The sequence below is a fragment of the Eutrigla gurnardus genome (assembly GCF_963514095.1).
Source record: "Eutrigla gurnardus genome assembly, chromosome: 21".
NCBI lineage: Eukaryota > Metazoa > Chordata > Actinopteri > Perciformes > Triglidae > Eutrigla > Eutrigla gurnardus.
In genome coordinates this window covers 8,723,775-8,736,384 of record NC_139932.1, presented here as the reverse complement: position 1 = coordinate 8,736,384, position 12,610 = coordinate 8,723,775, and the positions used below count along the sequence as shown (strand labels likewise).

General features: G+C 46.6%; 2 protein-coding genes across 12 annotated transcripts in view; one reads left to right on the top strand and one right to left on the bottom strand.

Annotated features, from left to right (window-relative positions):
* Window positions 1-12,610, bottom strand: part of magi2a (membrane associated guanylate kinase, WW and PDZ domain containing 2a) — a 180,908-nt gene that overhangs the window by 24,803 nt on the left and 143,495 nt on the right. For all 11 annotated transcript variants that reach the window (XR_014599174.1, XM_084039026.1, XM_084039017.1 and 8 more), the window contains one exon: window positions 8,004-8,690. Coding sequence is in view for 10 of the 11 variants with exons in the window: in XM_084039026.1 (XP_083895152.1) it covers window positions 8,004-8,690 (687 nt within the window). In the remaining variant the exon portion in view is untranslated. The remainder of the gene's footprint in view (window positions 1-8,003; window positions 8,691-12,610) is intronic.
* The window catches only part of lhfpl3 (LHFPL tetraspan subfamily member 3), a 244,381-nt gene that overhangs the window by 166,317 nt on the left and 65,454 nt on the right, over window positions 1-12,610 (top strand). The window lies entirely within an intron of this gene.

The window sequence follows — 12,610 nt, the reverse complement described above, 5'->3', positions numbered from 1 at the left end:
GCTCTAACACCCGCTTCACTGGGAGTTTAAAAGAATAGGCCGCTCCTGTTCCAACACACATTCTCCTTCCTCGTCAAAACCTGGACCCGACGCTAGCCATGATGCAACTCAACGGGCAACAGTTGCTATGGCGATGTGGGTTTGTTCTGCTAGCAGCGGCTAACATAGCCTCAAGCAGAGACGAGCAGCAGGCTTCAGAAGTTTGGTATGATCACTTGTGTTTACCGGTAACTGTAATCTTTTCATCTTTCATACACATTGACTCAAGTGACATCACTAATGAGAGCGGTGGGACTCAACCAAAACAGCAACAATAATCAAAGAAAAAAAGTAATAATATGATCCATACATAACACACTTTAAAGAATGTTTTCCGTTTTCCTGTGAGCAACAAAATAAACTTCTAAAAAATCTATTTTTAGCTGAAAGTTTCAACACAAATCGTCTCCAATTAGGATTCGTGTTCTGTTTGCGGACCTCTCATCGATCTGAAGAGAACGCAGAACGCTTTCACGTAAGTACTGTAGATCCAGGATGCACCTCACAATAAAGTGATTTCAGTTTGGAGCGGTAAAGGGCACACGTTCCACTTTGACTTTCCCCATTCATTCGGCTTCGACCTTTCAAAAAAGCTAAGCCACATTCCTGCACTGTTTACAACGCTGTTCAAGCACGACAGCCAGAAACTGTGTCGTGGATGATGAAAGAAAACAATCAGCACAAAGCGCAACACGAGCAGCTGACATCGGTACGTGACGCACACGGAGTAATGAAACATATGCTGCCGCCGTTCCTACAGTGGAACCCACAGGAGCGTGCAGCGAAAATGAGGTGCACATTCCGTCTTCCTGAATCGATTTCTCTCCTTCCTGTCTTTCAAGTGCTGCCATGCTCTCCCTTTTTCTGGGACGATACAAGCGTATGCAAATGGCGGGATCAAATTATGGGGTGACTGCTGGAATTATGCGCCAGCCTCCGCAGCGTTTGGCCTGGCGAGACTCCAATCACTCAGTGAAAACATTGGTCTCGCTGAGCCGCCGGTGGAATGGCGACAACACGGGAGAAAAAGCGACACAAAGACATTCAGCGATGTTGTTTCAGGCTGTCAGCTTCTCTCAGTGAAAGATAAGTCAAATAAGATTTAGATTTATACAACAGCTTATCTAAACCTCAAAGAACAGCAAGCTCTGCTTTTCTTTTTCTGCTCAAAGATGGTCAATCAATGAACGGCTTCCTGTCCAGAATATCTAAGTCAGTGTGAAGGCAGGCAAAAGAGGAACCTGAGCTGAACTGGACAGACAGAGAGGACCGAGGTGTTCCTCAGGGTAGAGTCGCTGTTCACTCAGGCGTACCAGTCATTTAGTTGGACGCGGGCGTCAGAGAGCCCCGTGGCTAAAAGTGGAGAAGGAGCGAGAGAGTGAAAGAGAGAGGGGGAGTGAGAAGGAGCTGTCCGTGGTGCTGAAAGGCCCTCAGCCTGACTGCTAACCGGACCTGTCAGCTCGGCTGCAGAGAGCTACTGTACATGAACCCCGTGGTGTCAAACTCGCACTTAGCTTTCGGAGCTAAACGGTGCCAAGTCCTCCTGTAAGCTTCACCCCTATTTGTGATGCACGCGAGAGCAAGAGGCCAGAATATTTGGCTTTTTCGTGCCCCATAATGAGAGAGCAAAATGCCCAAAATTCATAGTGTGTGATTATGTATCTGTGAATACCTGTCTCACCTCTGCAGCTCAGCCGTGGCAGCTAATGATGAATGGGATACGGATCATACATAATTTTTTTTCCCCAATGTGGCACACATTCAACCATTCAACTACAAATGGCTACATTTGTTCACCCATAGAGAAACTCATATCTCTTTCATTTCAATGAGGCTAATATTAGCCCCTCAATAATCCAAATGAGACTATGACGACACTACGATTCATGGCAGTGTGTGTGACTCTTTCAGCCCTTTATGAATATGTATCTCCATATCATGAGGGAGGCTGGCAGCCGTCACGTACCATCCAGCAGAAAACACATTCTACCCACTTCTATTCAAACGCCTGTTCCGTGTTCGCCGGCGTCCTCAGCCTGCATGTGGCTCACAAATTATTTGAAGGGTACGCGGTTTAATATGCATTATATTAAAGCTCACAACGGCACCATTTATTTAATCACACAAACCGCGTAATCAATCCAGTTCGATCTCAAATAAAGTGCTTGATTTGTTTCAGAGGCAACCAAGGTTAGTGTTCCTCCTCCTCCTCCTCCCACAGACTAACTTTTGCTTCTCTGATCACATTTTGACGGGAATAAGGCTAAACACCATTAGGTTTGTTTAACCCGTTCAGTTTCTGCTATGATCTAATCTCATCCATCACGCACAAGCCCCCTTGGCTGTCTTCCCGGGACCGAGCGGATGGGATATTGATCCCTGGCGGGTTCGGTGGGGACAGAGCTGTAAGTGTGAACGTGGCTGACAGTCTGTGGTCTTCTGGCAGGGAGCCGAAATCATCACTCTCCCGCTGCCTCCTCCCTTTTTCTCTCTCCCTCTCTTTTGTTTCCAACTATTTTATCTCGCACACACACATCCGATGAATCACTGTCTAGTTACACACCGATTCCCTGGGAGGTTGGAGGAGGCTCAGTGAATCAAACCCTCCTGCTCCTTTTTCTTTCCGCACAAAGCAGGCCTTCATCGGAGGTCTGTGGGTTTTCTCAGAGCGCCCTCTGGTCATCCCTGTGCTCACGGCCGATTTTCAGGCGAGAGGTCAAACCGGGCAGCGGCTGGTTCAGAATGTACAACCTACCCCGTGATGGTGGAAGAAAGGGGAGTTCATGCGAGCGCGCGGGGGGCTTGTGTGCAGACGGCTGCCGTGGGATGTGTGCGAGTAAGGCGAGGGAAAGTGTGCGCCCCGCCGCCGTGTGTAGGTGTGCCCCACAACCTGCGCGCATCAAACCATGTGGCTCGGCGGTCCGTGTGAGTGTGTGGGCGGGCTGCAGCCGGGGACAATGAAGAAAGGCTATACGAGCGAGAGCGTACACGTGAACACGCTGAAAGTCTCAGCCACTAATTACAGCCCCGTGTGTCGGCTGGTGTGGCGATGAGGACAAAGCCTGTTAATGTTCTGGATAGCCACTAATGAGGCTGTCTGCCACACACACACACACACATATGGTGGCACACACACACACACACACACACACAATCATTACTGGTGATGAGAGACAGAGTGCCCATTTGTTTGGCAAAAACGACTCAGGAGTCAAATTTAAGGGATGGCTAAATATCATAACTATATTACAAGCGGGGGCTTTTCAAGGTGATGGGGCTTAATTGGCTGGATGGATTGATCGTTAGCGGCCCCGTGTTTGGACGGTAGAGATGCGCCAATAGCATTTTCAGACACTGATAACGCTGACTGCTGATCGTTGATGAGGCATGTCCACAGATACAAGGCCGATACAGATTGATAGCTTGTTTTGTGATAGCAGCTGGTCTACAAGCCCAGCTTTTAATAATCTTAAATATACAACAACAAAACGTTTTTTCACCAACAACCTAGAACCGACCTGAAAAATAATTTCAAGTCGCGTCCCAAAGTGTGAATACATCTAAATGTTATCGTTTTTTTTTCATTTTTTATAGTCATATAAAGTGTTTATTTGCAATAAAAATCTAATTACGAGGAATTAATGACTGTATTTTTGTTGAAATATTTGCCTTGATTAAAAAATCAATCTTGGCATTTTTGACTATATATTGTAAGAGCTAATGTTAGAGTTAGAAAGTTAAACAGGTCATAAAATATCTAATTAACATCTCCTTCAAACAACTAACTGTTTTTATTAAAATTGTACAAGATTACATCTGAACACATCCTGATACTCACATTTACTTAATGGAGCTTGAATGCACCATCGCGTAACTCAACGGGTCCTCTCAGTTGCTCACCGCTGCAGGTGCAAGCGTGTGAGGACTTTGGTTTGGGAACTGGTGGCTCAGTTTGTGTTGCACATGAGCAAGGCAACCCACCCAAATCGCTCCAGTAGTACATGCATGTAGGTCCCGTTTGTGCATGTGCCTCAGGGATCAATAAAACCCCCAAAAAGGGAAGCCATTATCAAAAAATCCACAGCAGGTGTTTGGACGAGCCGTCTGGTGATGAAAGCATCTCTAACTGCAGCAGACCGATGCAGCTTTACATGACAACTCTTAAATCTCCACGTTTCTGGTGAAGAGTGCTGAAATAATCAGCTGATCCATTAGTTGACTGATTCCTGAAAAAGAACAACTCCGTCTCTTTCATTAATGATGCTACCTGTGTGTCAGACCGTGATTTACGGATGCTTAAAGAGCTCCATGTCCTCTCTGCATTACAGTAATAAGTCACCGCTGCTCTCTCTGGCTCTTTGCTGTGTCCATGACAACATCAAGCGGAGCAAGACACGCTTGGCTGAACAGAGACTTTAGCGCGCCGGCTCTCTCCGTTTTTAATAGTCACTCTGCAGCCGTACTCCCTTACCTTTTCCTCTACTCCTTTGTCTTTCTAAGAAGAGACAGCTGACTCACTTTCCCAACTTCTCCCTCGCTGTGTTTTTGTTCGTGTGCAGATAAAGAGCTGAAACCAAGGCAGGAGATCTGTATTATTGATGAGGCTCAACCTTCCTCGCCTCGCCAGCCATTTGTGATCTCCGACGCTGGACATTAGGAGTGTGTCGTCATAGCAACGGCATCATAAAATTGCCATAACGGTTTTGTTGGGATTGCGGTCGTGGGAGTTTACGAGGATGTGAAATGCCGGAGCTCCCTCCTCTACTTAACTATGTGCGTGTGTTCGGCTCATGGTGCTCGTTCAATCCTGCGCTCTGGATGGTGTTTTTAGTAGTGATGAGCTCGGTGCTCGGCCCGTCACTGGGAAGTCTGGGAAGTCTGGGAGCGTGCTGGCGATGGGAGCGCGGCGGTCCCCATATCAGTTGATCGCCTCTCTCTGTACTATACAAGCACTTAACAGCCAGTTCAATTAGGCTGTGTGGCCAGTGGCCAGTGGTCTAAAGGAGTGGGCCAAATGAGGCGCGATAAGAGCCGGAACATCATTCCAGCAGCATAGCGACAGTTTTATGATGATATAGGTAATAGCGGGGCTAAACGTTCGAAGCTGGCTTTTCTGAGGAAGTTGGGAGTATAAAGGGAATCAGATGCAACTCAAACCTTGCAGAGGTTGCCGTGGGAGACACAGTTCCCACTTTAATCTGCAGTCGTTGTGTTGCCAAAAAAAGGGCTGTTTTTGCAACCCAGTTACAAGAAAAAATTGGCATTGAATGTTTCTGCAAAACACAAGATATGATGACATTTCTGTACAAAATATGGTTCATGAATATATTTCATACCAGCCTTGTATCCCATGTAGAAACGCACAATGCTGAGTGGTCATTGTGAAAGGGTCGTTTAGGGTTCGACAACAAATAACAACATAACAACATAACAACAAAACGTAAGCTGACAACATATCCAAAGTCTAAAAACGATTCACTTCAAAACATCAGGAAACAATCGACTGAGATAAATAAACCTTCACTGGAAACAAACACATTCAAGGCTGCACGCTTAGTAACTTGGAGTGAGATACACAGGCAAACAATTATTCATTATCAATTACTTCAAATGAATAGATTGTTTTTGGGCATTAAAATGTTGGAAATAACTAGTCAAGCCAAACTTCCAGACTCAGTAGTGATGCTACAGCAGTACACACCTCTCATCAGTGGCTCCAGGCTGTAATAATAAATGTGTGAGTAGAAAACTGAAAAATGATTTTCAGTCCCCAGATCATTTGAAAAAGCTCAAAGATGTAAAAATGAAAAGGAAAGTGTGAAACGTGAACATTTTTCTAAGTGGGCGATCATCAAGTAACCTACTGGTTTCCTCTTCGACCCCTTTGTTGGGAACCACTGCTCACATTTCTGCCTGTAAAAGTCACCAGAGTTTCAGACTAAAAAAACAGCTCATCAGCTTCGTGGTTTACTTTATTGTGACTGTTTTCTCCCAGGAGGGTCTGAAATGTCTGATCCTAATGAGCTCATTGTTTCCTGGTTAAATCCCAAAAGACGGACTCTCAATACTTTGATGGCGTTGGACTTCTTTCCCACCTCTCACCCGCAGCTCGTCAAGTCACAGAAAACCAACACAAACAGATGTGTCACTGCACCCTGGCGCATTGTTGTGTAGTGGAGCTTAGCCACATCCACATTTGGGATAATGAGATGAAATAAAGCATGTAAATAAGGTTGCCACTTTCTCCACGGGCCAACGCGCTGCCGTTTTTCAACGGGAGCGCTCGTTTCGACCTCCTGGAGAACCCAGACAGATGGCGGGAGCGCTTTTCCACGCAGATGGGAGCCTGTGTGTTTTCATGGTTGTGTGTGTGGGGAGGGTGTTGACAGATTGGACATTTCTGAGGTGGTGGCACACAACTTTTGACCTGTCCCATGTGTGTATTAGTGCTCGTATGCTGGCAGATGACATTTAAGAGTTACCGGCTGAAATATATGTACTTTTCTCCCTTTTTTTGGGGTTATGATATTATCACTGCGACAAGCTTATTCCTTCACTCTGTTCCTCCCGCTGTGTGTTGCCACCGCTCGCCGGCACAGACACGGGCAGCCTAATAAAGGAATAAATGTAAAATAAATCTATTCAGAGGGTGCTGCTGACCTTTGTGGTCCAGTCTCAGCGGTGTCTGTGGCACCAGGCGGTTGGCATTACGATTGGTATGTGACATTACGCAAGACAAAGAGGGAAAACTACAAATTGGGTTCAACACAAAAGCAAGAACGGCATCGGTTTCTCAATCCAGTTGGCTTGGCTTCCAGGTCGCACTGCTAATGACTGCGAGCGCGCTAAAGTCCACATGTCTTCACTAAGAGGAGGCCGGGATGAATCAAGGGCCGATAAACTCCAAGAAGAGAATCATTCAGCAGCATTCAACAACAAGGTTTCAGAGAAAGATCCTATCTGCACACTTGATGAAGAGCCGCTGTTGCCCTTTCTCGATTTTAATTAAAGCCGAGCGTTTTAATCTTCAATGTCTGAGCTTTGGCTGTGTCATCGCTGGCAGAGGAAACTCCTCCAGGATTCAACAAGAAGGCGAGCTGGGTTTGTAAGCAGATCACAGCTGACACACAACTCCCATTCACTCATTTCAACCACACTTAAAGGAAAGACGTAATGATGACATTTTTTCCCACTTCTCTTTTTCTTTCAATGTCAAAGGCATCAGCGGTAGAAGAACGCCGTCTGAAGCCTTTCTGAGGGACCAACACAGACATGTCTACGCACACAGAGCAGAAAAAACACCGGGCTACCTGTTGATTCTGCAAATCACAACCCTGTGGGTGACTCACCGCAGAGTGCAGTGCATAATTATGATTGTCAGAGGGCCGCACATTCTGGAAAAACACAGGGTAGAAAAGCACTTTGGAGCCATTTGCAGTCCACCAGTATTTTGTGGGGAAACTGCTCCAATTGACAGGCTTTAATTCTGTCGGTTTTATTCGTGGCTCATAAAAAGGGGGGACATTTGTCAAACATCAGAAACAGGCATGGAAGAAAAAACCCATCTTAAAGCGACTTTGACGAGAACTGCAAAAGCTGTGCACCTCAATGCAACTATACTTGACCACGCTGTTTGGATCAACGAGCAGAGAGCCATCGACTTCAGTAAAGGAAAGGAAAGAGAGTCAGCCAGCCATTGTTCAGCACTGCAGCACAGAAAGATACTTTCCTGCAGCCTTTGGATTCGACCACACACACACACACACACACACACACACACACACACACACACACACACACACACACACACACACACACTTGGCCACAACCATAAAAAGGTGACATAGATGGATAAACAGATACGCAGCTCGGAAGGGAAATATGGAGTCGACACAGAGAGATTCAAGGGCTCGTGTCGACCCGGCGATCTCACCTCCGTCCCCGCCTGCAGCCATCGATCTTACCTGTTCCGCCTCTCTGAACCACCAGGCTGGCCTCAGCTCCCACGGCACACTCCTTGAGAAGCTCCACCACCTGGGTGTGAACCAATCCCTGCACGTTCTGCTTGTTAATCTCCACAATCAGGTCCCCCTCCACCAGGCCCGGGCAGCCCTGCGGCTCCAGCACTTGTTTGACCCGCTGGCCTGTAGCGCTGTCCGCTATGGTGAAGCCGAAACCCTCCACGCCCTTCACCATGGTCACGGTCAGCAGTTCCCCCGGGTTCGCCCCCGACGACGCCATGGAGACGCTGTCGGGAGGCGTGGTGCCCGTGGTGGGAGGGAGCGAGCCGTCTAAGTGGGTGTCGCCCGGGTGAGGCGTGAGCAGCTGCTGCTGGGCGCCGACCGGGTCCTGGCCCGGGTCTGTGACGAAGCGAGCCGTGCGGGAGAGATAGTCCAGGTAGTTGTCGTAGCCCGTCCTGCCGTTCACCATGAGGGGCCGCTGCTCCATGATGCCCAGCGGGGAGATGATGGTGGTGGTGGCAGTGTTGTTGTTGGTGTTGGCGGCCTCCTCGGGGTCGTAGGGCAGAGGGTAGCCACGACACAGGACCAGGGTGACGCTCTGGCCAATCGGCACCGACTGGAAGAGTTTGACGACGTCGGCGTGGGTGGTGCCCAGGACGCACACGTCGTTGATGTAGACGATGACATCGCCTGCAGACAAAAGGACAGATAACGGTCAGAACGGTGGAATTAAAACAGCAGCTACAGCAACGGCAACTTCCTGTAACTGAAGGAGCAAAACCCTACTGTATATTATTTGCTATTATTCTCTTACAGTATTGGTATAGTAGTTTTAATGACTATATTACAGCACAGTACTGTATGTTTTAATCGCAGTATTTTCACAGATTTTTTTCAATTTACAATGAAAGTTTATTTTCACTTATATATGCATAATTGTTATTACAATTTTCACTATTTTAATTAGCTTCCAACAGATTCCTGTAAAAAATAAAATAAAATGGGAGTGAAAGCACTGTAAACAAATATGCTCTTTAATTATGAATCATTAAACATGTAGACATAAAAAGGATCACCAAAATGAATTTACAGAGCCGTGCTGCCAGCATACATGCTGCATACTGTTTGCACAGTATTATACTGAACAAACAGCAGTAAAATACTGTTTAAACTACTAAAAGACAGTTACAGTGTAGTCAGAAGAGACAGGAAACGAGGGGAGACAACGGTCCCCAGCTGTGATCAAACCAGGGGAACTGCTATTATATGGTTTGGGTTTAAACCGCCGGGTTACCAACACGCCACCAGACACCAACGATGTAATATCATAGTTCACCTTTCCCCACAAAACCGCTCAACACATTTAGACTGACGCTTGCAAACTGCTGATGCATTTATGAGTCCTTGAGGGCTGTCGCATACTCGCACAAGTTTGGCATTGGCTTTTATTAATGCAACATTTAGAAATGAACAGGAAAGGAAGTTGCACATCGCAGCTTGATGAGAGTGACCTTGCTGAATAACTGATACGGGACTTTAAACGGGGAAGAGATGAGGGCTTAATTGTAGGAAAGATGACACAGTTGGAGGATATCATGAATAAGGGAGATGTGATGATGTTGTATCTATGCTCGTATGACGTATAAAAGTAAGCTGTATTATCATTATTTATCTTGTGTGTTGAGCAACTGCATTGAGTTATTGGTGCTGGGAGGAGACGTCAGCTGTTCTAGTCCTCAATCAGCTGTGCAGTACATCAGCACCGCGTCTCCTTTGATTTCCCTCGCAGCCATAAACAGTTTCTACAGATACACATTACCGGAGATAATGTCTTATCTGCCTTTCAAGTGTAAAATAGTGCTGATGACAAGTGGCTAAAATGTTTGCCTTTTATGGGGCCAAGTGCTTTTATTTGCTCCGCGCGATATACTGCACTGTAGATAAAAACCGAGCTGACAATTAAATGTTCCCACACAAACGTGGCTTATCTTCATCGCCGCCACATTACTAAATATAGTGTTGGGTGCCTCCGCTGCGAAGGCGCCATGCGGGTTTTTTTTAAAAACGCCGGGCGAATGGGAACACGAGGCACAATTCAATTTAAAGGCTGACAAACAGCATTGCCTGGGATGATAATGAAAACAATTATTTCCTAATTGCAGGTATAATTGTCGTGCTCTTTAGAGAGGGGGGCAGGCTGGAAGTGTGAGTGAGTGTTGCACGAGGGGAAAAACAAGGATGCGTCTTGATTAATAAGCGGAGCGTGTGCTGTAGTGATTGTCCCTCGCCGAGCCCAGCTCCCTGCCGTCCACGTCTCTTAGGAGGCGAGCGGGGACGATGATAACACCAACGGCTGACTCAATGGCACCTTTTTCTAAAACGCCGTGGCGTTGACGTTCAAAGCGGAAGCCCCGTCTGACTGCAAATCAAGATTTTCACCGAAATGCCCTCTCGCTGTAAAGCGTGTTGGAACGCTGTGCAGGTATCGACAGCGAGCTCACACCTCGAGGCGACGTGACGCGAGGGACTTTTTAATTAATCCGGGTAAACGCTGGCGACATTTGCCTTGAGTACTCGTGTCACAATCAATAGTTGAGGCCGCTGGCAGGAAACAAATGCTGGCGCCGTGACCTCGAAGTGGCCTCACTGTGCTCATAGATCTTATTGTTTATGACCGAGGGGGGGGCATGCAGAGGTCAACTGAGTTTAATTCATGAAAGTGTTTCCTTTCAGAGAGATTTTTTGAGTGGAACATTTCAATGCAGCTTAAATCGATCTCAAACAAAAACTGAATCCATATCAGGGCTCGGCAGAAAAAATATTTATTTTTGTAATTTGGGTAATAGGAGCTTAAATAAACACATAAGGTCACCTACGCGGGCGTGCATAGAACGCGACACACTCGTGGCCAGCGAGCGGACGCCTCCCCATCCGTTGGAAAGCCTCCTGCAGGTCCCTGTAAACTCTAAATCACGCTGACCTTAACGGTAAACACCACACTCACTGAGAACAAGGCCCACGTTGCTACTTCATCTTTTATTGCCCCCCTCCAGCCTATTCCTCATGACGTATTAAACTCCGGCTCAGGCGCGTTCCAGAGTCCGTCCACATAACGGGAGGTCTCTGCGGCCCTGCCGAGGCCACGCTAACCCAGCAGTTTAGAGTCTCGTCAGGGTGCAGGCGGTGAGCAGAGGACTGTGGCGTTTTTGTGTGCGTCCAAGGTGCCCGATGGCTGTGTCCGACACACGGCCGTGATTAGAATAACTAGTGCGGTGCTGGTTCCCCGTCGCTTGGCCTCGTGTGTTGCCTGAACAACATCCTGAGCAATGCAGCCTCCGAGTGGGAGGTCTGGATTAACGGCTGTTGAGAAAATGACTAATAAATATCTCTAAGATCTCCAGTCTGTAATAATTTATCTAATAGAGGACTCCTCACGGTGTGTACAAAACACAGCGCTTAGAAATACGGGCCGTACATCACAAGAGCTTCCACTCCACCTTGGGTTCTCGGCAGTACGTCTGCCAAGTGTGAGGTCGATTGGATGAACGGTTGTGGAGGATATCCAAGGACACACATACACACAGAGAGTCCTTCCATCTGAGTTACATGATGAGAATGGCTGAAGATTTAGCAGATACAGCGTAAAAACACCTTCAGTGGTAGAAAATATGGGATGCAAATGACGGCGTGCTAATCCAACATTCAGGCAGGCTGTGACATGCTGAAGGGAAATGCATGAGGCTGTATAGGAGATGAGGAAATGTCTTATTTCAGCCAACCAGCGATGGGTACGTTAAAATGAAAAACAGCCTGATCTTATTTTCTGCCTTATAATTTGATGGGTTTGTTCATCTGGGACTGAACTGGAATCTGAATCAATATGTAATGTTTGATCAAATCCGACTTGTTGACATGTAAGCAAAGATAAACCTTCAGGAATTTATGCACTTCATGTGTCAAGTGTGGAGATGGAGAGGAGTTGAAGGGAGGAAGAGGTGGAGAGGGGAGGAGGCGGGTTAGGGGATAGTAGAGATGAGGGATTTGTTTTTCATTTTTGGGGAAAGATTACATTAAAAAGGGAAATTCTAAAAGAAAGAGAGGACGGGATGAGAAGATGATCAAAGTGTTTTATAAGCAGCATCGTCAAGACAAACTTTACTGTCATTGTCATTGAAGGAACTGCTGTACTGTTCGTTTTGAAAGAAACTAAGTCCTTCCATCCCCAACCTTCATATAGTTCTCCTCTCAGCCCAACTTCATGCATCCCTGAATGGATGCATTCATTTTTTTACCGCCTGCATGGTGTCAAAAGAAGATTTTTTTTAAACGCTTAAAATCACGAATAGCAAATGATTTATTTCAATGTTGAAAATGCCACAGAACCAGTTGTGATTGTTGTAGATTTAAATAAGAAGAAAAACGACAACTAAATTCATCAACAACAACAGCTGCTTAGCTTGTTGTTGACATTTTATCTGGGAGATTTCCCTGCCTCCGATAACCCGTAGCACTCAATATCAGTCAGCTGCAGCAGGAGTTGATGTTTGCCAGCAGCTGGCAAACTAAGCCGTTGGAGATGCAGCGAGCACTGATCACAAACCTGCAGGTCT